Source organism: Sorex araneus, chromosome 1 (genome assembly GCF_027595985.1).
Source record: "Sorex araneus isolate mSorAra2 chromosome 1, mSorAra2.pri, whole genome shotgun sequence".
NCBI classification, from domain to species: domain Eukaryota; kingdom Metazoa; phylum Chordata; class Mammalia; order Eulipotyphla; family Soricidae; genus Sorex; species Sorex araneus.
Window position 1 is genome coordinate 157,503,866 of NC_073302.1, and position 26,057 is coordinate 157,529,922.

Consider the following 26,057-nt stretch of genomic DNA (forward strand, 5'->3'; position numbering starts at 1 on the left):
ATTCTTTTCTGACTTTGGTGCTCCAATTCTCAAGACTTTTAAACATTTTGTTCTGTTAAGAAGAATTAATTCTTGGTTTTCCTCACTGTTGATTTTAAGTTTTAGCTATATGTTAAATATGCTACTGCTAATTCATTAATTTTTCTAGTTTCAGATGTTTATTTTCTTAACATATTATAGTTCGACTCGTTTCTTTAGTGAGGAGCTATCCCTTAGAAAATCCTATGCAGGAGGGCTGAAGAGATGGTGTAGTTTTCTTGCACCACATATGGTCCCCTGAGCACTGTCAGGTGTGATCTCTGAATAGAGGGTCAGGAGTAAGCCCTGAGCACAGCTGGGCATGGTAGCACTGTAGCACTGTCATCCCATTGTTCATTGATTTGCTTGAGTGGGCACCAGTCTCCACTGTGAGATTTGTTACTGTTTTTGGCATATCGAATACTCCATGAGGAGCTTGCCAGGCTCTGCTGTGTGGGCGGGATACTCTCAGTAGCTTGTCCGGCTCTCCTAGAGGGACAGATAAATCGAACCCGGGTCGGTCGCGTTCAGGCAAACACCCTACCCACTGTGCTATTGCTCCTGTCCTGCATAGTATCAAACCCAAAACAATAGAGATATTAAAATCCCATGGTGAGGGGCTGGAGAGATAGTAGAGAAGGTAGGATGTTTGTCTTGCATGTGGCTGACCGGTTTTAATCCCCAGTAACCCATATGGTCAGGAGCGATCCCTGAGAATGACTTCAAAACAAAAAAACAACAATCCTTTGCTGATTCTGAGTTGACATAAGAAGATAAGAATACTTTTTTTCTTTCTTTCCTAATTTGCTAAGAACCAAAGAAAGGCCCAAGGACCAGGGTTGTTTTAAAGTCTCTGGAAAAGTTGAAAGAGTTCTGCTGTGATTCTGCACCTCCTCCAAGTAGAGTTGAGACAGATCCTCTTAAGGAGAAATTTGCAGTTCTTTCAAAATGTACTGATTTTGATGATATCACTCTTCTACATGCAAAGAATGCAGCTTCTTCTGAAGATTCCAAATCTCCTACTAATCAAAAGGTACGTAATTGGCATATGTATGAATATTCAATTATGTGCAGTGCTAGGTTCTGAAGAGACATTAGATTCAGTGGGTTTACTTAGGGCAGTATTTCCCAAATCTATCTGGTCATCTGAATTAGCTGAGGGAGCTTTGACATTTTATTTTAAGTGCCTAGAGATTCCAACTTACTATGTAGTCAGGAGAGATTGGTTGGTTTGTATTGAAACAAAAGATCCTTTTGAATGATTCTGATGTATAATTTGTAATATGGTCCAGTTGGTGGGTGGTGAAGGTAATCCTTTGTTGGTAATTAATACCAGCTCAAATTCATAGTCCTTAAGGTTTTCATAATTAGCCTGGAGAATCACATTAAGCAGCTTTCATAGATACTTAGAGGTTTGCAGATGAAAATTTGGTTGCTGTAAAAGTAAATGCAAAGGTTAAACTAAATGAATATGGGCTTTTCTACTATTTATGTTAATGTTTTTAATCATTGCAAGAATCAGGAATTTTTTTTTTTTTTTGCTTTTTGGGTCACACCCAGCGATGCACAGGGGTTGCTCCTGGCTCTGCACTCAGGAATCACCCCGGCAGTGCTCAGGGGACCATAGGGGATGCTGGGAATCGAACCCGGGTTGGCCGCGTGCAAGGCAAATGCCCTACCCTCTGTGCTATTGCTCCAGCCCCAAGAATCAGGAAATTTAACTCTTGTTTTATGAATTAAAAATTACAATTCATAATAGTAGTTCTTGAACCATCTTTAATTCATGGTCATTGGGAGAACTTAAAAAAATTATTAAATAGCATCAATCTTTTCTCAGAATCAAGTTTAATTGGTCTTCACCAATATTCACTAAGAACTGAATTGGATATATCTTGATACAATTATTACTTAAAAGTTCTCATTCAGGGAGGCCAAGAGATAGTACAGAGGTTAAAGCATTTGCCTGCAACCTTTGTTCGAATCCCAGCATGTGGTCCTTTAATCATCCTCAGTTTTGGCCTCTGAGCACAGCCAACTATGCATCCCCTCTCCATAAAGCTCTCAGATAATGAGTTATTATGATTGAGACCATTGAATCAGAGAAGTTGTTGCTTTTTGAAGTCATTTCAATCTTATGAAATGACCCAATAGCTGGTTTTCTCAGAAAAATAGAGCAAAGTTTTGTATGTAATTTTTAGAAGTTTCCACAAAATTCATGTTCTTGAATTCCTCCTTCAGCTAGGCTAAAGGCCATTGGTTTTCCTAAATACTTGGGGGGGAAAAGTACATTGTGATTTAATTTTTTACTTTCTTTGAGATTTTGGGCCACTCCCAGGTCTTTGCTGGGAAGGTGGAAACCATGTGGTGCAGGGGTGAAACCCTTAGCTCAGGTCTGCAGCATGCAACACAAGAGGCTTTTTAGCCCTTGTACATTTCTCTGGCTTTATTTTCTTTATTACTTAGAAATAGTTCACTGGAATGTAGAGGTTACAAAGCACATAAGTAAAAACTTATATGAGGGGTTGGAGTAATAGCACAGCAGGTAGGGTGTTTGCCTTGCACGTGACCGACCCGGGTTCGATTCCCAGCATTCCATATGGTCCCCTGAGCACCGCCAGGAGTTATTCCTGAGAGCATGAGCCAGGAGTAACCCCTGTGCATCACTGGGTGTGACCCAGAAAGAAAAAACAAAAAAATCCTTACACGAGTAGTGTAATTATTATCATTATTATTAATATTAACTTACTCTAGGGTTTCACAAGAGCCCATATTAGAAACTTGGCGTTTCTTATTCACAGTGAATTAGAAGTAATGGTTAGAATGAATACCTAAAACTTATATGAGGATATCATTATAAATAAAGCTGACTGATGGTGTGGGAGGATAGATAAGATTGATTGAGAAGCTCCTGAATGAATTTAGGTGTCCAGGCTTATTATTTAGGGTGGGGAGAGGGGGTGTTAAGGAGGGGAAGTGACTCTGACAGTCCTAGTATTCCCATTTCATTATTATGATCATCTAGAATTGTCATCAAAGCTCAGTTAAGCATGGTATGATGTCCCTGGGAATGTGAAAAAGAGAATAGTGTATCTAAAAAGTATTTCTACCCAAATGATTAAAACTCCTTGACATATTTGGTAGTTTTTTTTTTCTTTTTTGTCCCCACTCTGGCCCCTGTTTTTTTTTTTTTTTGTTGTTGTTGTTGTTCAAAGTGCCTTTGGAGTAGGGGAGCAAGGGAAGCGTGTCACCCAGCTCTAGGCTCAGGGATCATTCCTGAAGTGTGGTGCTGGGAGTTGAACTGGTGTGTGCATTGGTAAAGGCCTTACCCCTCTCTGTGCTATCTCTCTAACTCATCAGTTGTTTCGTGTCAAATTTGAATTCTCTTTCTCTGGGAACCTTTATTCTGCTTAATACTTCTTAAATTAAAAATTTTGTTTCTAGGACAAAACACTTTTGGATCTCAGTCAGTTTGAATCAGCACATGGCAGTCATGAAAACTTACAGAAAACTTGTGATCCTAAACCATCAAACAAACGGACGAAAAGCATCTATACACCATTAGAATTGCAGTACATGGAAATGAAGCAGCAGCAGAAAGATGCAATTTTGTGTGTGGAATGCGGATATAAGTATAGATTCTTTGGAGAAGATGCAGAGGTAGGTTGTTTGTTCAAACTTTGGATGTTTTTTCTGAACGATCTTAAATATTTTCAGTATTTTTGTTTTATTTTCTGACTTCATGATAAAGCTACTATGATCAATGATGAATGGTGGTTATCGTGACCCTTAAAAAATGTTGTCATTTTGAGACCAGTGAGATAGTATGTGGACATGCGGTGAATTCGATTTCTGGCACCCTATATGTCCCTGAGTGCAGAACCAGGAGTATAGTTCTTTTTTTTTTTTTTTTTTTGCTTTTTGGGTCACACCCGGCAATGCACAGGGGTCATTCCTGGCTCATGCACTCAGGAATTACCCCTGGCGGTGCTCAGGGGACCATATGGGATGCTGGGATTCGAACCCGGGTTGGCCGCGTGCAAGGCAAACGCCCTACCCGCTGTGCTATCACTCCAGCCCCAGGAGTATAGTTCTTGAGCAGAGCTAGGTGTGGTTCACAAGCCAAAGACCCAGAACAAACAAACAAAATGCTGATCTTTAAAATAAAAATTAGGGGCCCGAGAGAAAACTCTGCTTTGCATGAGGGGTACCCAGTTTTTTTTCCCCCCAGCACCACAAAGCCATTGGGAAATACCCCCAAGCGCAGAACTTGGAGTAGCTCCCCAGCATTGCTAAATGTTGTCCAGACCCCAGAAATATAAACTAAAAATGAACACAAGAAAATTTAGTGAATAGTGGACTTTCAGGGAAACCCAGGAGGGACCTTGATGGGACAAAGGGTGCTCACTCGAGTTCCAAGGTGCTAACCCTGTACCTTTCATTCATGGAAAGTTGATTTTAGAACTCAGTTTTAGTGACAACCACATTTATGTTTGTATCTGTTTCCTAATGAAGACTCAAGCAATAAAAAGGTAAACTGCACCTCTAGAGGGTGCACAAATTCTAAGTGTTCACTGTGGTGATTTTTTTTTTTTGGGTCACACCTGGTAATGCACAAGGGTTACTCCTGGCTCTGCATTCAGGAATTACTCCTGGTGGTGCTCAGGGGACCATATAGGATGCTGGGAATCGAACCCGGGTCGGCCACGTGCAAGGCAAAGGCCCTACTTGCTGTGCTATCACTCCAGCCCCTCCCTGTGGTGAATTTTTAACAAGAAAAATAAAATCATCCAGGGTATTCTTAAAATAGATGTTTAGTCATATTCTCTTTATTTAATACATATATATATATTTTTAAGATTGCAGCCCGGGAACTCAATATTTATTGCCATTTAGATCACAACTTTATGACAGCCAGCATACCTACCTACAGATTATTTGTTCATGTACGCCGCCTGGTGGCAAAGGGATATAAGGTCAGTTTTGGTTTCAACTTGGGGGGGAAAATTGTGTTCTCTTCTAGAGAGTGAAACATGTTTTGAAAGGTGATAGACTGTAATGGGTTTGTAATTTTGAATGTTGGGAGAATGTGAAAGTGTCATAATGATCATGTCTGTGAGTATTAACATATTAGAAATTTAGGGTAATTTAAAAACTGTTGACATGTTTTGTCTTAAACTTTCCATCAGATACGGTATTCACTATTTCTTATTTCTGTTGAAGGTGGGAGTTGTGAAACAGATGGAAACAGCAGCATTGAAGGCCATGGGGGATAATAAAAGTTCCCTTTTTACTCGGAAATTGACTGCTCTTTATACAAAATCTACACTAATTGGAGAAGATATCCTTTTGTTTAAATTTTACAAAGCCTTTGTTTTATTTAAATAATAATTCTTTTAAAAATTGTTCTTTGGATGTTTGTTCCTTTTAATGAGATAAGGCAGTAGGGTCATATTGACCTTTGAACAATGCTCTGTAGCAGAGAAAAAGTTTGGTAATAGCTGGAAACAAGCATTTTCAAATGCTAGGTAAAGGTGAGTTCATTATACTTCAAGATTAAAACAGCAACAATAATAATAATAAAAAAAAAAACCAAGTCCCCCAGTGTCTGATTACAGAGAATGGACGGCAGGTTAGCCTATATTTGACATCTCATCATCCTTTGATTTTTGTGAGCAGAGGTTAGGTGTTTTAGGCTTTTAAAGCCTTCTCTTAAGATGAGACCTGTGAAATAATTAAATTTCAGTATTCGAAAAGAAGGCTACAAAGTGAACACAAAATTAATTGCTTATAAAGCTTATTAGTATACCAGCTTTGTTAATTGTGAGTTTATAAAAACTTTATTGTTTGAAAGTGTTTTATAAGTAAAGCTTTCTGCAGGAATTCCCAGTTGTACTTATTGATTGCTCTGCAATTGATGGTTCCTCCTAAATTAAATGAATTACTTGATGCATAGTGACTTCAAATGCAAAAGCATAAAATTCTGTCAAAATTTAAAAACAAAAAATAATATATGAGATAAAATGCACTTAATAAGTTTATGATGAGATTGGTTCAGAAGAAAACAATGTTGGAATATGTGTGAACATAGTATTTCTGTTACAGTCTGCTTATTTAGAAATCCCCTTAACTTCTACCCAAGTTATAAAGACTGTTTGTTCCATTCATGTTATGTGTAAGGAGTATCTGTCTGCAGACTGTCATAGACCAGTAATTGTGTTTTTTTTTTTTTCTTTTTGGGTCACACCCAGCGTTGCACAGGGGTTACTCCTGGCTCATGCACTCAGGAATTACTCCTGGCAGTGCTCAGGGGACCATATGGGACTCTGGGAATCGAACTCGGGTTGGCCGCGTGCAAGGCAAAGCCCCTACCCGCTGTGCTATTGCTCCAGGCCCCCCAATAATTGTGTTTTAAGCTGATCAAGCTTTAAAATTCTGGTGACTTTGTTGCTTCTTTTGTCTGAACACTTGAATCTGTATCACAGTCTCTCCTGCTTCTCTTCTGTTGCTGCTGTAGCTTTTACTGCTGTAAGATCTTTCCTGATGCCCAGACTCGATGTTCTCAGACTGACCTCATCCAAATCAGTGTTTATCCTGGAGAATTTAATTCTTAGACAAATTACACAATACGTACAAACACAGATGATGTTGCTGCTTTCTTCTTTGCTGTCTTAAGTCTTTGGAAAATGTTGTTGCTCTTCCCGAACACTATTAGGTATTTAAAGGAAGGAGTACTTTATATTATTCTAGTGTGTGTGTGTGTGTGTGTGTGTGTGTGTGTGTGTGTGTGTGTGAGTGCGCACACGCGTGCATGCGTGCATGTATGCATGTATGTTTTGACTTATGGAATTAAAGTGATGGGATTGTTAATGATTCAAATCTCATTGTCACCCAAGTAAAGAAGAGGGTTAGTATTTGGGCTTCCAGAAGGTCTGAAGTATTCCAGAATCTTTGGAGGTGAGAACAGAGTATTTTTGTGTCTTCAGAAGCCTTTTATTTAGTGAACAGAAGGCATGTAGCTATCAGAGAAAATGCAAGGTTTTTGCACAAAGCAAAAAAAAAAAAAATCTTAAGGAAAGTGAAACAGTATTTGAAAAGAGAAAATAATTTAGTACAAAGGAGAGTAGAATATAATTTTCTTTAACTAGTACTACATGTGAATCCTTTAATCAAGCTGGATGATACTGTGAATGTTGATGAGATAATGACAGATACTTCTACAGGCTTTCTTCTGTGTATCTGTGAGAATAAGGAAAATATTAAGGACCAAAAAAAGGGGAATGTTCTTATTGGAATTGTGGTAAGTACTTTGTAAATGAAAAAAGAATGACAGATGTTCATAATATCTCAGCAATCATGTATGGGTTATAATCAGAATATCTTTCAAGTAATTGTAGTAGAAAACATTTTCCTTATAATGTTATATATTAAATCACTTGTTGCAGTTATCTTTTATGGCTCTTTACTTGGTACTCTGTGTTATAAAGATTTCCAGATAGTTTCTGTTTATGTATTCCAAGAGTTTAGCAATTAAAGATGTACAAAATGATAGACTTCATGTGGACAGTGTATAGATAGTAGAATTAAAACAGTAAGGTACTATATATTTGGATAGCAAAGGTTTTGCAGATTTCTTTGATATTCTTAAGGATTTGAAATTGAACTCAAATAATTATGCTATTGTATCTAGATTTGGAGGAAAGCATAGTGAAGGGGAAATGAAAATTGGCCAGTACAAAGCCCCATGTTTAATTAGTTGTTAGGAATATTTGAAGTTGGTATTCTAGATAAGCATAATTTGTTGATCATGAATATATGAATTTTTCCCTCTGACAGTTTATGAGTAATTTGCTCATTATATGGTTCCCTGAATTGTGCTTAAAATATTGGACTTTTGGGTTCAGGGGATGGGTGAGAGCACTAGTGCTGATGCTTTTTATGCATGTTTGATCCCCAGTACCATATACTCCTGGGAATGATCCTGGAGCACTGAGCTGAGAGTAGCCCCAAGCACTGGGTATGACCTAAAAAACAAAACCAAAAGATCTTCGACTCATTAAGGTGTTTCTGAACTTTTAGACTATTAGACTCCACTGTTCTGTTGTCAGTTAAACAAAAATAGGACTCCTTGCCTAATAATTTAATAGTTCTGGGTTTTTTTTTAGTTTTACAGTCAGTTCAATAATTTTCAACAAATTTTAACACAAATTCTTACAACCCATGTATCTTCTATGATACCTTGTTCTGATTTTGTAACTGTGCTAACATGACATTTGCTCATTTGCTTAACCAACAAGTCTTTCTCTCAGGAAGATAACATTACTGTTACATATCCTGCAAAGTACTTTTAGTTGGCTATGGGCAATTAGATTGATTTTCAAATAGTAAGATTATTTTGAGGTATCGGTGGTGTCGGTGTCCTCATCAACATAATTTTGGCCATGAGCATTGATTCGTTTGAATGCCTAACAACCCAAATCAGATGCTTACATTTGAATAGATGTGGCTCATTGTCGGCAGTTTCTATCTTCATCGTCTATGCACCAACATCCAACTACGATGAAGAAGAAATTGAGAAATTCTACATGGAGCTAGAGAAGTTCTGTAAAGAAGACCACACCTTCTACAAGGTCATTTTTGGTGATTTTAACGCCAAGATAGGACCGAGAAGGATGCCTGAAGAACTCCATATTGGGATCCACGGCCTAGAATAGAATGAACAGTGTGAGAGACTGAGTTCATTATGTTGACCAAGACCATCCATGGTAACACGCAGTTCCAGAAGGCCGAATCTAGAGGTTGGACATGGGAGTCTCCTGGTGGACAGTTTCATAATGAAATTGATCACATCATATTTAATCGACGGTTCTGCCTGACCAGTATCGCTGTTGTCCCAAAATTCCAAACGGCATCAGACCACTGTCTCCTTCATGCTAAATTCTACTTCACGGAGAGGGGAGAAGGGACTGCAAAGTTTAAGACGAGAACTCCCAGAACGACCATCAACTGAGAGCCCTTTGGCAGCAATATGGGAAGATGCCATCATTGACAACATAGACGAGGAATGTGATTGATTGGTTCAGCACCTCCATGATTGTGCGAGGAACAACAAGAGAGAGAAAGCCACCAAAACACTCCTGTCTTTGGAAACTCTCGAGCTCATTCGCCAATGTTCTCTCTGCAAGAGCCTCAGGCAATCACAAGCTAATATCTGAGCTCACAAAGCTGTGCATTGAATCGATAAAGGAAGACCTCAAAGAGAGAAGAGCAGCAGTGTTGGCCAATGAAGCAGAAGCTGGGAAAAGTATTCGCAACACCCACCTGTTCTTCGCCAACTATAAGACCAAGGTGACTGCCCTTAGATGTCCTGATGGATCTACCACATCTTCCAGAAGGGCAGTGGAGAGGATTATTCATAACTTCTACTCGGATCTCTTTGACAGCCATGTCCACCTGCCCACATACCAAATTCTGCAGGATGGATATGTCATTCCCAGCATTCTCCCTTCCAAAATCTGACATGCCATTTCGTTGGTAAAGAAACGTATAGTACCCGTCCAGACAAGGTCAGACCCGAACATCTGAAGAACTGCTGCCAGTACTCGTCAATACATTGGCTTGGCTCTTCACACGCTACCTGTCTGAATGCACAGTTCCATCCCAATGGAAAAACAGTAGGACCGTCCTGTTGTATAAGAAGGGAGATATCCACGACATCAGCAGCTATCGCCCAATCTGCCTGTTGTCCACCATCTACAAGTCATTCACTGGAGTCATCCTGAGTAGGATTGGCAGAACACTAGATGAAGGACAACCATGTGAGCAAGTTAGGTTCTGAAAATGATTCAGCATGATCGACCATATCCACACAGTGACCAAGCTCACTGAGGTTTTGCGAGAGTTCAAGATGCCGCTCTGACATTCATTGATTTAAAGAAGGCCTTTGATTCTGTTGAGAGTGAAGTGGTCATTGAAGCCCTAGCCAAACAGGGTGTTCAAACTCAGTACATCAGGATCCTCCATGAGCTGTATTACAGATTCACCACCAGGATCTTACCGTTCTACAAAGAAGTGATCATGACATAATGAGACGGGTTCGTCAGGGCGACACCTTTTCACCAAAACTCTTCAGTGCCACCCTCGAGAACATCATGTGACGACTGGAATGGGAAGGAATGGGAGTGAAGATAGACAGTCAGCAATTACACCACCTCCGCTTTGCTGATGACATTGTTCTAATAACACCAAATATCAGCTAAGCGGCACGAATGCTGTCCAACTTTGACCGTGAGTGTGGGAAGGTCAGATTGCAGCTGTATCTCATGAAGACAGTGTTCATGAGAAACGAACTAGTTCCTGATGTTCCATTTGCCCTCAACAGAACGAACATCTCCGAATGCAGCAGTTATGTGTACCTAGGTTGAGAACACAACATGATAAACAACCTGGTACCTGAACTGCGCAGGAGGAAGAGAGCGGCATGGAATGCCTTTAAGAGTGTCAAAGAAGTGGTTAAGAGGATGAAGATCTTCCAGCTCTGGCCACATCTTTTTGACTCCACCATTCTTCCTGCTTCAGAGACCTGAGCCCTATGAAAACAGGATGAGAATGCCTTTTTGGGTATCCCAAAGAAGAATTGAAAGAGCTATGCTTGGAATATCATGTTTCACTAAAGTGAGGGAAGGAATCTGGAGTTCCAACCTTCATCGATGATCAAGAATCAGGGACGCTGTCTCATTTGCCAAGGCATCCAAAATCAGATGGGCCAGACACCTAATGCGATTTAAAGATGACTGCTGGACTAGAGCTGTTAATGACTGGGTTCCACTGGACGTTAAAAGACCGCATAGCTGCCCACCTATGAGATGGTCAGACTTCTTTGTCAAAACCCTGAACGAATGGTTTGAGATTCTTTGTGTTCCTGGAGCGAGCAGACGCCATTGGGCTACACTAGCATGCGACAGGGATGAATAGTGACATTACTGGCATCCGCTCTAGCAAATTGATGAACAACAGGATGACAACTGATACAAGTGATACAAGATTATTTGCTTATAAGCATTAACATAAGTAATAAGCTATTTCACATTTACCTGAAACTCATTCTCAAGTACAGAGTATATTTTATGCTCTGCAACTCCTACTTAGTGCTTTTAGAAATTCCCTTTGGCTTATTGCCTGAATTACCATGGTGTAAGAACTAGTAAGAACTAGATTGGAGGGATAAGAAAAGGTAGTTTGGGTTTCAGTGATAGTACAGTGGGGATGGTGTTTACCTCTCATGTGGTCAACCTGCGTTCTATCCCTGGCACTGTATATGGTCACTGGAGCACTGCCTGGAGAACCGCAAACACCACCAGGTGTGCCTCAAAAGCCTGATCCCCCAAGATCCACCACCCCCCCAAAAATGGAAGTCTTTTCTACTGCAGTACCATTGGGGACAGGCTATGTGCCTTTAATCCGTCATCTATCACATAGAGCCTATAGCAGGTTTTTCAGGTGCAGCGAAAACCATTTTTCTGATTTAAGATAGCAGGGGAATGGCTGATGAATATGCTATTTGAACTTCTGGAAATGGTGCTTATAAATATCTGAGTTAGGGCTAGAGAGTACAGAAGGTAAGGCAGTTGTCTTGTTGTGACTGTGGCAGCCCAGGATGCTGATTTGAATTTCTGGTACTATAGATGGTCCTCTGAGCACTGCAAGGAGTCACTTCTGAGCACAGAGCCAGGGATAACCTCTGAGCACCACTGGGTGTGCCCGTCCACCTCAATGTGATATATTGATCGGGGGTGAATTCTTCTAACTACAATAGTCTCCTCATAGCTACATTTTTTTTTCTTTTGCAGTTTTAATACCCATGGTCAAGTCCATTATAATTCTTTTATTCACACTAAGACTTTTTTTGAGACAGACAAATCACATCATGTAATTTTATAGTACATGTTAGTCTTATTCTATTCTTTAGCTATTGTTAGTATCTTACTATGTTTAAATCATAAATTGAACTTTGTTACTAGTATACATGTATAGGACAAAGCATAGTGCATAAAAGGTTTGGTCCCCTTTGTGGTTTCAGGTATCCACTGGAAGTTTTGAAATTTAAACCCCCTCCAGATAAGGGGATCACTACATACTTATGATAGTTGAGGGATCTGAGTCCTAGGGAAATTCTTGAGTAGAGTTAAGAAAGTTCCTTGGGGGTGGCAAGGCAGAGAGATAGTCCAGTCAATAAGGCTGACCCAGGTTCCATCCCTGAAACCTGTACCATCTGTACCATCCCAAGTACCACCAAGAATTATCCTTGAGGACCAAGCCGGGAGTATGTCCTGAGTACTGCTAGGTATGGTGCAAAAACAAACAAAAACAATACAGGAAGTTGCTTGGCAAAAATGAGGGATTTAAAAAAATATAGTGAAATGGTCTTAAGGAAGTAAAGCAGCATTTATTTACCATGTAAGGTGAGACAGCACCCGGGGCAGGAAAGGCCTCTGTCCCCAGGGATAGGAGATTCTGACTTCCATAATAGAGCTGACTTTTTGTTTCTATTTTATTAGCACCTTGTGCTTTTTTCATTCTTGGGGGTGTGTGGCTTTGGGGCCACACCCAGTTGTCTTCAGGGCTTCAACCCTCCACTTTCAGGGATTACTCCTGGTAGAGTGTAGGGACAGTGTGGGATGCCTGAGATGTAACCTGGGTCAGCCATGTGCAAGGCAATTGCTCTACCCATTGTGCTCTCACTCTGGCCCCAGCCTGCTCAAGATGGTTTGTTGTAGTCCCCCTCAGGATCATTTAGATATTTCAAGTCAGACTTCTTAGTTTAGATTTCTGAAGAGCAGAAAGTTTTTTTTTACACACTCTGGAAATGGAGTCAATACTAGTGATTATGTCATATTTCCTATTTCCACGTTTATTTATGTTGTGTCATAGTTATAATTGGTGGCCAATATTTTTCCTGTGACATGTATTTTTGACTTTTTTCTTTTTTTTTTTTTCAGGGAGTGCAGCCTGCCACAGGTGAGGTTGTGTTTGACAGTTTCCTGGATTCGGCTTCCCGCTCAGAGCTGGAAACTCGGATAGTGTGCCTGCAGCCCGTGGAGCTGCTGCTTCCTGCCTGCCTGTCGGAGCAAACAGAAGCGCTCGTCCGCAGAACCACAGCTGTCAGGTAAGCTCCACCCAGGCAGAAGGCCAGAGCAAGCTCTTTCTGAAATAGATGCTTTCCGAAATGGCACTCAGTAATGTCAACGAAAAGTCTCTACCAGTAAACCTTTTTAGTCACTCTAGTGAAAATTTTGAAAAAGAAAATTTTACCACCTATCAAGTGTCCATTGTGGAGGCAGGGAAGGAAACTGGGGCCACTGGTGGAGGGAAGTGGTCACTGGTGAAGGGATTGGTATGACTGAAACGCAATCATGAATAACTTTGTAATTTTGAAATCCACAGTGATTCAATTAAAAATAAGCGGGGGAGGTGCTGGAGAGATAGTACAGCGAGTAGGATGCTTGTCTTGCACACAGCTGACCACACCTGACCTAGATTCGATCCCCAGCATCCTGGATGGTCCCTTGAACACTGCCAGGAGTGCTCTCTGAGCACAGTCAGGAGTAAGCCGTAAGCACCACTGGGTGTGGCCCCTAAACATACCAAAACAAAAACCAGAAAAGAAATGAAAAAGAAGTGAAAATACTATCTGTATTACTTTTTTTTTTTTGGTTATTGGAGTGGACAGGGTAGGTGGGGAGAGAAAAGGTTGTGCTCAGGGCTTAGTCCTGGTTCTGGTGACTTCTGGTGATGACTTTGGGACCATATGTGGTGCCACCGATTTGAACTGGGGTGGTACATATGGAGAGGAGGTAACTGAGTCTTTGTGTGGAGGTTTCTAATCAAGCAGGAATGCTCGAGGTAAATGCATCCAGCCGGATTTGGGAAGTGTTCTGAATCTCATTCATTCATTCCTTGTGAGGCTACATTGCTGGGGCAAGTCTGCTCTCAGTTCTCCCTGGAAGATAGTGGTGAAGAAAGGTCTAAAAATGAAGACTGGGGTACTCATGAAGAGCACTTTATGCTTTGAGAAATTCCAGCTCAGGACTAGGCACCAGAGACCATGTCAAGTTTAGCAGCTTGACAAATTAGTTAAGATATCAGACTCACTGAGTTTTCTCACCATGTGGTTCTTTGTTCTTTGAGTTCAGAGTGCTCTGTTTTCATTTAAATTGAACTTTGCTCAAATTAGATTTAAATTTTTTTAATTTAATTTTTTTTTTTAAATTTTGGATCATACCTGGTGATGTTTATGGTTTATTTGTTATTCTGTATTCAGGAATTACTCCCAGCTGTGTTTGAGGCACCGTATGGGATACCAAAGATCAAACCCAGGTCAGGTGCAGAAAGGCAAATGTCCTGTCCACTGTACTACTTCTCCATCCCTTAATTAAAATTTTTTGTTTTGTTTTGTTGGCCATACCTGACTGTCTTGTCCCTTCACTCAGGGATCACTTTTGGTGTTGCTCAGGGATCATACCTGGTTTCAGGGATCAAACCCAGGTTGGCTGCGTGCAAGGCAAGCACCTTACCTACCCACTGCTTGGCTCCTTAAAATAGTTTTTTAAACTTTCTTACCATAACACATTCATTTTCATGTAGGAAAAGTTGGAAATTACAGAAAAAAATGGTGGAAATAAGTCAAATTCCATAACTCAGCGGTAACTAGAGTTAAAACATTTAGTGACTTATTTCTGTGTATAACTATCACTTTTTTACACTTATAAACTCAGATTTATGTTGACAAATGATTTTGTATTTCTTTTTTAACTTAAAATTTTCATGTGGCTAGGGGCTGGAGCAGTAGTACAGCAGGTAGGGCGTTTGCCTTGCACGTGGCCGATTGAGGTCGATTCCCAGCATCCCATATGGTCCCCTGAGCTCCGCCAGGAGTAATTCCTGAGTGCAGAGCCAGGAGTAACCCCTGTGCATCGCCGGGTGTGACCCAAAAAGCCAAAAAAAAAAAAAAAAAAGAAACCAAAAAAAAATTTTGATGTGGCTAACACCAGGGTGATCCTGGACACCCAACCACAGAGCTGGGAGTAGCTCCTGAACTGCTGCTAGGTGGGGCCCCACCAAACTCCACCAAGTTCTTCGTGTATGTCTATTTTTATTCTGGACATTTTTTTACTTTTTTTTTGGGTCACACCTGGCAACACACAGGGGTTACTCCTGGCTTTGCACTCAGGAATTACTCCTGACAGTGCTCAGGGGACCTAATAGGATGCTGGGAATCAAACCTGGGTCGGCTGCGTGCAAGGCAAATGCCTTACTGTGCTATCACTCCAGCCACCTGGATATTTTTTTACTTCCATAAAGTTTCATAGAACATTAGAGTGAATGTCTCTAACCAGTTCAACATTTCTTTTAATTTGTTTTTTAAATTTTAATGCAAGCTACCCATTGCATATTCGATATGCCAAAAACAGTAACAGGTCTCACAATGGAGACCTGGTGTCTGCTTCAGCAAATCGATGAGCAACGATGACAGTGACGGTGATACAGTGAATGTTTTTTAAAAAAATTTAGTTTTATTTTTATAAAGTTGTTCACAATAATTTATTACATTCAGTATTATAACACCTGTCCCACTACCATTATTTCAAATTTTCCCACTACTACCCAAAAACAAACCTGCCCTAAAAGTAGGTCCTAAATAATTTATTTGTATTGCTTGTTATGAATAATCCGCTAAGAATGATTCAAAAATGTACCTCTAGAGGAAAGTGTGTGAAGATTGTTATATCTCAGCCTGAAGCCAGTAAGCTCTCAGTTTACCACTTTTCAGCCTAAAAATTCTTGTTTTATCTATAATCCTACTTTGTATCTCCCTGGATTATTTATTTGAATAGAATTCTAGAGAATTTAATTTTACTTGCTAACATTGCAATGGTTGATCATGAAAACAAAATGGTTATATGATATTTATTCATATAAAAATCATAATTTATCCATTTCTCTTGCTGTATTTTTTCAGTCATTACAATAATGTATATGATTAATAATTATGCATAATAATTATGCATAATACTTATGCATATTTTTATTGGTGTATTTACCTGATTCTTAAGCTGAAGTTGTAAAAGTGGAATTACTGCATTATAGGTTATAAAAATTCATAAAATTTTTTATTTTGCTTTTAGAACTAGTTATGTCAGTTTATACTTTCTGCACTATCATATATATGAAAGTTATTTGAGCCATTGCTAACACTGGGGCTGATAATTATTTAAGTAATTATCTGCCAGTTGGATATATGAAAAATGTGGTGTTTAGTTCTCTTGTTTTTACTTCAAACTAGAAGAATTGAAGAGCTGACAGTAGACTTTTTTGTTTGGTTTGTTTTTTGGCACTGTACCCAGTGGTACTCAGATGCTGCTCCTGGCTCTGTGCTCAGGAGTGATCTCTGGTGGTGCTCAGTGGACCATGTGTAGAGCGGTGGGGATTGAACCAGGGTCAGATGCACACAGGACAAGCACCTTACTCCTGTACTCTTTCCAGCCCAAGAGTTTACTTACTTAAGGGCCACAGTCAGTGTGCTCAGGGGTCACTTCTGGCTTTGTGTTCAGGGATCACTCTTGGCACTTCTCAGGGACCACATGTGCTGGAGTTTGACCATATGTGCTGGTTCAACCACAAGCAGGGAAGGGTCTTTTTTTTTTAATAAAATATTTCACAATATTTGATTACATTTAATATTGGAACACCAATCCCAACACCATTACAGCTTCCCACCACCATAGTTTGGATATTTCCATCCTGAACCCCAACCCCTGCTCCAAAGCAGAACCGAAATAATTTATTTTGTATTGTTTGTTGTGAAAAACCACTGAAAATGCTACAAAAAAGTTTCTTTAGAGGAAAGACTGTGAAGATTGTTGTATTTCATCCAGGGGTCATTAAGCCCTTCTATGAGATCACTAACATGTTGTTAAAGGTTGAGCCTTGTGTGCTTTTATATATATATACACATATATATGTATATATGTATATATATATATAAAATATCTGTAAAAAAAATATTTCCCTCTAAGATTGCTTGCCTCCTACTTTAAACCCCATCAGATGTGGTGCGGTCGGTACTCTTGGAATATGGGTGGTGTGAGGTATGAATTGTTGTGCAGCTGTGTGGTCCAAGAATAGGTTCACTAGTGGGTGTGGAGAGTGACTGTGGGCATGGTTCCCTTGGGGCAGGTAGGGGTCTTACCTGGCAAGGCAAGAATTTTAATTAAAACAATTTTAACTGTCTTTCTGCTTCCTCTGACAGTAGACTTATAAAGGGGAGATGCTTTTATTTATTATTATTATTATTATTTAATTTATTTTATTGAATCACCATATGGAAAGTTACAAAGTTCTCAGGCTTATGTCTCAGTTATACAACGCTTAAACACCTGTCCTTTTACCAGTGCCCATATTCCACCACCAAAAAAAAACCTCAAAAAACCAGTACATCTCCCACCCCCACCTGCATAACTGATAAAATTCACTTCATTTTCTCTTTACCTTGATTACTTACATTCCATATTTCAACACAAAACTCACTATTGTTGTTGGGGTTTCAAAACAGAACTCACTATTCTTCTTGGAGTTTAAGGGGGGATGCTTTTAAAATGAAAAATTAGTAAAATCTTAAATAATTTTGGTCTTTTACAACCATATTTCCAGTATTTTCTATCTCCGATTTTGTTTAGTTTTTCTGTAATTTGTTCATTTGATTATCTTAGATATAATTGAGACTGTGGTTGATCAACTGAATGAACTTACTTATCTTTCTTATTTCTACTTAATTTTATAAAACAATAAAGGCCGAATTAAAAAAACTCATAAAACATTTCACAAAGATGTTGACCAAGCTGAATTTTTGACTGGCATTCAGCATTACTGGTGATATTCTTAAATGTTTATTCATCAGATGATATTCAAAAACTATTTGGCATTCCAAAGATAGTTTAGGTCCTTAATATGTCTGCTGTAAGAAATTTAATGACTACATTTTGTCTTGTTCTGTCACATATTTCTTTGGTTAGCATTAAGAATTTGAAGGGTTTTTTGTTTGTTTGTTTGTTTATTTTTTAGACCCAGTGTAATTTCATTTGTGTAATGTACTAAGCAAAGCCAAAAGGTCATAAGTTAATTTATATTTCTATGAAGTCTAAAATTGATTTGTATTTATGGACAAAGTGGTGTAGCAGAGATTCAGAGATCAAAGTTTGGCTCTTGTGACGTGGGTTTGGGTTGGAAACATTTGTCTTCCTTTTAGTGACTTTGGTTAAGTTAATTGCATTGTTTTTTGGTTTTCCTAAACATAAGGATAGTAAGAGTGCTTATCTCATGGGTTGTTGGGAGGGTAGAATGCTTGAGCAGTGCGGTATGAAAAGAATTCTATATATGAAGATGTTCTTTTATCGTACCTCTCATCTGATAACTCTCCTCATATTACCTCATCTCCATTTTCTTCCGGAATTCTTATCAAAGTATGCTGGATCTTTTAAGTCTGCTTTCTGTCTCTTGTTTTTAATGGCGTCATCTCTTACAACTATATTTCTCTTACTGTTTGATTTTTGGTGATTTTTTTTCTCTGTTTTTCCTTTACTCTCTTTAAGAAACATTTTCGGGGGCTAGAGTGATAGCACAGTGGGTAGGGCGTTTCCCATGCACGAAGCCGACCCGGGTTCTATTCCCAGCATCCCATATGGTCCCCTGAGTATTGCCAGGGGTAATTCCTGAGTGCAGAACCAGGAATAACCCCTGTGCATCGCCGGGTGTGACCCCCCCCAATAAAAAGCAAAAAAAAAAAAAGAAACATTTTTGACTGTATTTTGATTAACTTCTATGTATTTTGTAGACTATAGGCCAATTAAGTTCTCCACATTTATGGTAGCATCCCATTACTTTTATGCATAGCTCTTTTCCTCTTCTGAAAACAATCATCTGATTTCTTAGTTGATTTAATTTTTTTTTTTTTTGGTGTTTGGGTCACACCCGGCGATGCACAGGGGTTACTCCTGGCTCTGCACTCAGGAATTACTCCTGGTGGTGCTCGGGGGACCATATGGGATGCTGGGATTTGAACCTGGGTCGGCTGCGTGCAAGGCAAACGCCCTACCCACTATGCTATCACTCTAGCCCCTGATTTAATTTTCTATAAAATAAAATTTAATTTTACCATTTAACTTTTACTTGAATTTTTTTTTTTTAATTTTGCTATACTCTGAAATGTTATCCTACCTTAATTTCTTTCCTGAATGCTAGTGAAGAATTTCATGCATTTAATGCTGTTAAATGCATTTTGATCTCTATAAAACTTTACTTACAGGTTTATGTATAATGGTATAATGGTTAGGGCACATGCCAATGTGTGCCTGACCTGGGTTTGAACCCTAGTATCAAATGGTCCTCCAAGCATCACTGGATGCAGATCTGGAGACCCCCAGCTTCCCTGGGTTGCTGAGTATTCCCAGCACAGCAAGACACAAGCAGTACCACAGCCTCGGGCCCTTGCGTTGAACTGCTGGCCTAGTTGGCTGAGAATTGTAGGTGGGACACCGTGGGCCTCCTGTGCACCACTTGGAGGCTGCCTTCCCCCTTTGCCCCCTAAACCTCTTAGCCTTTATCAACCCAAGGTGTTGCTTTTAGCCATATTACAAAAAAGAAAAGGAAATCAGCAATGGAATGGGGAATACTTTTAGTTATGTGTGAGAAACACATAGCTTGCCAAAATTCTGTATAATATTTAAGTATTTAAATGTAGTATTTAAATGTAGTTCTGAATTTCCGAGGAGAAAAGTTGCTTTGTTTTGCTTTTGGTGTTAGCTTCTTGTCTGTTTTAAAGAATGTGTTTTCTTATGTCTCATATTAAGAAATCTCTTCCTTTTATGTAAATTAGAGGTAAAATAGTTATTGATATTTTATTAATACTGAAGGAGTATTAAGGTATTGATAAAAGGAACGGCTCGGAATTATAAAATGCCTATTTTGAAGTATTAGGTTTTGAGGATATATTTAGCTTTGACCACAAGAGGTCTCCAAAGGATTTTGTATTCTGTGAATTACAAGTTAAGAAATACTGAAAGTTTTTCCACTTATTTTTATATCTCAAGGTATAGACTTAATTACTTTGTATCATGGTAATTTATATTAATCAAGATGGTAATAAGCTAAAATGTAATACTTTATATAATTAAGTCCTGATAAACTAGCAATTTTTCTTAGTTTACTTATCTTTATATAAAATATATTCACAAGGGTGGAGAGATGGTACAGCTATCTATCAGAGTCTACTTTGTAAGAATAAGAAAAGAGAACCAATTAAAACTTACTATTATCTATCTAAATTAATAAAACCATGAAGCCAAAATAAAACATCTCCATAAAGTTGAGTTTCTACGAAAGACCAGTAGGCCAGAGAGATAATAGAGTAAGGTGCTTGTCCTTGCATGCCGCCAATCTGGGTTCATTCCCTGACACTACTTATGGTCTTTTGAGAGCCACCAGGATTGATCCCTGAACTTAGAACCGGAGCAAGTCCCACAGCCGGGTGGGGCACCCAAACAAACAAATAAAAAAGAAAAACCAAGAGGAACTGAGTATAGAACAACAATATGGGTACACTGTCACAAATCTGCAAGGGCATTACCAAAATCCTGACACTTTCTGTTACCATTCTCCCCCCACACATACACCTGCCTGACTGGAGCCTTTTGTTTTTGGTTCTGAGGCCACACCTGGAGGTGCTCAAGGCTTACTCCTGGCTCTACTTCAGGGATCACTCCTGGTAGCGCTTGGAGGATGGTGTGTGGTGCCGGAATCCCATTTTATAATTCAGTTGTCACTGTCATCCTATTGTTCATCGATTTACTCGAGTGGGCACCGGTAACGTCTCTATTACACTCAGCCCTGAGATTTTAACAGCCTCTCCTTACTCCTCTTTCCTAACGAGTGAAGGCTCTTTCAGGGTCAGGGGAATGAGACCTATCATTACTTTTTTGGCATATCAAATATGCTATGGGTAGCTTGCCAGGCTCTCCGAGAGGTATATATATATTACTGTATTTGGGATATGAATATGTCATGTGGAGCTTGTCAGGCTTCCTGAGCAGGCAATAGACTCTCCATAGCTTGTCAGGTTCTCCAAGAGGGAGAACTAGGCTATTAGATGCTGCAATGTGGCCACGCATTTCTGGGAGCTTGGTGTTATAGTCTCTGGATGTTGGCCATTGATGGGATTACATGGCTCCTGGGGCAGTTTCTGGGTGTGACTGCCTAGCTACTAGAAAACGGGGGATCTGGGTGGAAGAGGCCCAGTCCCAATCAGGTTTGGAGATCTCGGCCCCAGGTCCCGCACACCTGGATTCCTCTGCCGGTTCCTTCATGCATGAGACTTATCTGAATGTGTGGAGAGTGGGCTTGAACATGGCTGTGGCTGGGTTCCAGAGGTCTAATAATTCAACTAGCAGCTTAATATTTCTATGCTACAAAAACATATGAAATCATAGATTTGATGCACTAATTATAGAACTTTAATACATCTTAGGTAAATATTTAACCACAAAGTAAGAGATGTTTATGAGTCACTTAGACACCTATTGGGTAAGCAAACCAGATGTATGGTGACTGCCTGTGGGGGCCGAATGCCCTCTTCCACCTCCCTCCAAACTTTCTCTTATCTGCTCTCTAGGATGCCACGCAGATTTGCACCCTTCTCTCAAGTCTCAAAATTCCCTGAGTTTTGCATTGTCTGCAAGTACACTTGATTTTTAACTGAAATATTTCAGTTCTGGTTTTGTAATAAGGAGAAACTTCCTAAGAAGGTATTATAATTTCACCTCACAACAGTATTCTGGCATGGGGCAGTAAAACTTTTTATATTATTTTTTGTTCATTTAGGTTGTGAATTCACTATGGAATAATAACAGGATTTTCTGCCCGTACTTGTGTTTTAAAAATATTCTCAGATGTCTCCAGGCCTCTCTGCCTTCTAATAGGAACACACACCCTTTTTGTTAATTTTAATATCTTCAACCATTTCTTCCCCAATTCTCAACATGAAAGTTTCCCTCTGTCTTCCCTGTAATCAAAAAAGTCACCCCTCCATCTTTACACCCCCTTCAGTATTTCCAACCTGTATCCCACGAAGTTCATATTATTTTCACACAAACACAATTTAAAATTTTCACACAACTCAATTAAAAAATTTCCCAGCCTATGGAGCTGGAGCAATAGCACAGCGGGTAGGGCGTTTACCTTGCATGCAGCCGACCCGGGTTCGATTCCCAGCATCCTATATGGTCCCCCAAGCATTGCCAGGAGTAATTCCTGAGTGCAGAGCCAGGAGTAACCCCTGTACATCACCAGGTGTGACCCAAAAAGCAAAAAAAAAAAAAAAAAAAAAAAAAAAATCCCAGCCTACACCATGGACATAGGTCAGCAGTAGAGCACTTACCTTACTTGTGTGGAGTTCAGTTTTTGATCCCTAGAACAACAACAAAATATTCCACACTTGCAAACATACCCAGGCTAGGCCACCACCTCCCTCACAATGCCTTCCTTGACTATGTCTGTGCCTAGGATGGTTTGACTTCTCTAAATGCAAAACTGAGCATCACCTGTTCTGTTCAACTGACTTCAAAAACTAGCTTCTTTGAGAAATAGCAAATATTAACTAATACTTACTATTTAACTAACCTCTCAGTATTAAGGAATGAAATGTGGTGCTGGGGGTTGAACCCAAGTCATCCACTTACCAGGCAAGTGGCTTGCCCTCTATACTCTCTCTCCAACCTACTAAACTGATCTCAACTGCAGCTAATAAAGTACTTAAAAATCATTGCTTTACCTGTATTTCTCTTGACATATTCCTATAAGTGAAATAGAAACAAGATAGGTAAGAATCAGTTCCAAAGACTCAGACTAAAATCTTAAAAATATATAAAACCTTTTCTATCTTTGGGATTTTTGTCTTATTTTGCTTTGGTTCATTTTTTTGAACTACACTGAGCAGTACTCAGGACTTACCCCGGTTTGGTGCTCAGGGATCACTACAAGCAGCTTTAGGGAACCATATGGGGTACCAGAAATAGAACCCAGGTTGGCTGTATACAAGGCAAGTGCCTTACCCATAGGTTCAGGCCTTACTGATCCATCCTCTTGGTTTCATGTTATTATGTGTTCAGTTATTCTTTAAAATTCTTTTCAATAAAATTTTTAATTAAATATTTAAAAAAAAGTAAAATAAATTTTGTGTTGATGCAGTTTTAGGTTTCACATACCTGGTCGCATTGTGCCAGGGGTTGCACTCATTTTGCTGTAGCACTTGGGACCTAAAGATTATAATTGGTAATTTGAGGCCAGGGATGTTCCTATAGTAATACTTCTTTCTGTTTTTGTGCAGGGAAGTGTTCTCCTAAGCTCTTCTCAAGGGGCTTGGACAGCTTCTGGCTATATGGGGCTCAGTGCTGCTCAGGTTAACAGTGCTAAAAGCCATCAGGGCCACCCAAATCACCAGGGCCAGTGGTGCTTGGGGTACCATGTTGTGCAAGGAATTGAGCACAGGACCTGTTTGCCCGTCGCCCCCACCTCCTTACCATAAATAGTAATGGAATCTGCATAACTAAACTCTTCTGGACAAAGAGTTAAGTAGTTTTTAAAGATTACTACTGATGGTAACTAGGTCCCAACCTCATTTAAGAGCCTTGAAACCTTTTCTACAGTGGCATTCAGAGAGTCATTCTCTCTGTCTTTTGTATCTTTTCCGTCTTCTTCATACCTTGTTTCTAGAGTAGGAAATAGAATTATTGACTTCTTTTTCATTATAATATAACCATCTCACTGTTTTTTAGAATATTGACTAGTAGAGATGGTAATGGGTTTACTAGCAGAAATCTCACACAGTAGAAAAATGTCTCTGGTAAGACATTTAAAGAGGATTATTTATTTATTTATTTTTAGCCACACCTGTTAAAGTATATCTTTTTCTGGCCACACCTGGCAGTGCTCAGGAGTTACTTCTGGCTTTGCATTCAGCAATATATTGATGGGATGCCAATGATTCAGCCTGGGTTGGCTGCATGCACAGCATCACTCTTTAGCACTGTAATACTGTCGTCCCTTTGATTCATCGATTTGCTCGAGCGGGCACCAGTAACGTCTCCATTGTGAGACTTGTTACTGTTTTTGGCATATCGAATACACCACGGGTAGCTTGCCAGTCTGCCGTGTGGGCGGGATACTCTTGGTAGCTTGCTGGGCTCTCTGAGAGGGATGGAGGAATTGAACCTGGATCGGCCGTGTGCAAGGCAAATGCCCAACCCGCTGTGCTATTGCTCCAGTCCAGCATCACCCTACCCACTGTATTGTCTTTCTGGCCCCTAAAGAAGATGTCTTCTTAAGTAATAGAAATCTGTTTCATCATAATTTCCTTTAAAAGATTGTTTTTCCTGCCCTGGTAGCATGGCCATTGTTTTCAGTAGCTTTCTTAATATTGATAGCTTTTATATATCTGGCTAGTGCTTTTAATGGGTATGCCTAATTTATATTTATGAAAATTAAAATTTTAAAACATGTTAAGTGTGATGAGTGTCTTTTATAGAATTTACCTGAATAATGATCTCCTTTATGCATTTCATTGAGTGTAACTCCTTAGGAATATATCTCCGAGAAGAACAAATGCAATAGGTATATTCATAGTAGTTGAATAGAAATAAAGGGTGTTTGAGGGGCCCAGGGGGAATGATCTTAGTGCTTGCTACAGAGGTCTTCCACGGCAATTGTTTGAGTTGTAGAATGGTTTTCCTAATCCTACCTGATTTTTGCAAACATACCTGTTCATGTGGAGTTGAAGATTTAATTACATGGAGTCTTCTTATTAGAAAAGATTTATTCTGAAGTGAAAAAATCATCTAGGTAGTTAAGTAGAAGGTTTCATTACTTAAGGAAAAGGTTTCTGTTGCCATTATGATATAACTTCAAAGCAGTATAAAATATAAAACATACACATCTCTGTCATAGGGCCAGGGAGATAGAGTACAGGAGTTAAGGCACTTGCCTTGCACTCTACTGACCCTACTTAGATTCTTGGCACTGCTTGGTTCCCGATGCAGCTCTACTGGGAACAACCTCAGAGAACTGAGCTAGAAGTAATTGCCCAGAGCACTGCCTTGTGAGGCCCCCGCCCCCAGTCTCCTTCGTTGACCTGTCCTCATCACCTCTTTTAGTACTTTCCCCCTTTTTCTCTTTGTGGCTCAAAGTAAGATTTCCCTACTCCCCTGCTAGAAAAGCTTCCTTCAAAAACTAGAAATTGAGCTTCCTTATGACCCAGCAATACTTCTGGGAATATATCCTGAGGATGCAAAAAAGCACAGTAGAAATGACATCTGCACCTGTATGTTCATTGCAGAACTGTTCACAATAGCCAGAATCTGGAAACAACCTGAATGCCTGAGAACAGACAACTGGTTAAAGAAATGGAATACTATGCAGCTGTTAAGAGAGATGAAGTAATGAAATTTGCTTATAAGTGGATGAACATGGAGAGTAACATGCTAAGTGAAATGAACTAGAATGAGAGGGACAGACATAGAATGACTGCACTCATTTGTGGAATATAAAATAACATAATATGAGACTGACACCCAAGGACAGTAGACACAAGGGCTGGGAATATTGCCCCACAGTTGGAAGCCTGCCTCATGAACTGGGTGAGAAGGCAGCTGGAATAGAGAAGGGGACACTAAGACAATGATGGTTGGAGGAATCATTCAGGATGGGAGATGTGTACTGAAAGTAAAGGACCAAATGTGATAACTTCTCAGTATCTGTATTGCAAACCATAATGCCCCAAAGCAGAGAGAGAGTATGGGGGAAATTATCTGCCATAAAGGCAGTGGCCGGGTTGGAAAGCGGGGGCATACTAGGGACATTGGTGGTGGAGAATGTGCACTAGTGCAGGGATGGGTGTTTGATTATTTTATGATTGAAACTCAAACATCAAAGCTTGTAAC

General features: G+C 39.7%; 1 protein-coding gene across 1 annotated transcript in view; it reads left to right on the forward strand.

Moving 5' to 3' along the window:
- The window catches only part of MSH3 (mutS homolog 3), a 173,184-nt gene that overhangs the window by 5,372 nt on the left and 141,755 nt on the right, over positions 1–26,057 (forward strand). The window contains exons 3-8 of the mRNA XM_055142873.1: positions 831–1,051; positions 3,460–3,675; positions 4,875–4,991; positions 5,239–5,356; positions 7,170–7,315; positions 13,014–13,180. Coding sequence (XP_054998848.1) covers positions 831–1,051; positions 3,460–3,675; positions 4,875–4,991; positions 5,239–5,356; positions 7,170–7,315; positions 13,014–13,180 — 985 coding nt within the window. The remainder of the gene's footprint in view (positions 1–830; positions 1,052–3,459; positions 3,676–4,874; positions 4,992–5,238; positions 5,357–7,169; positions 7,316–13,013; positions 13,181–26,057) is intronic.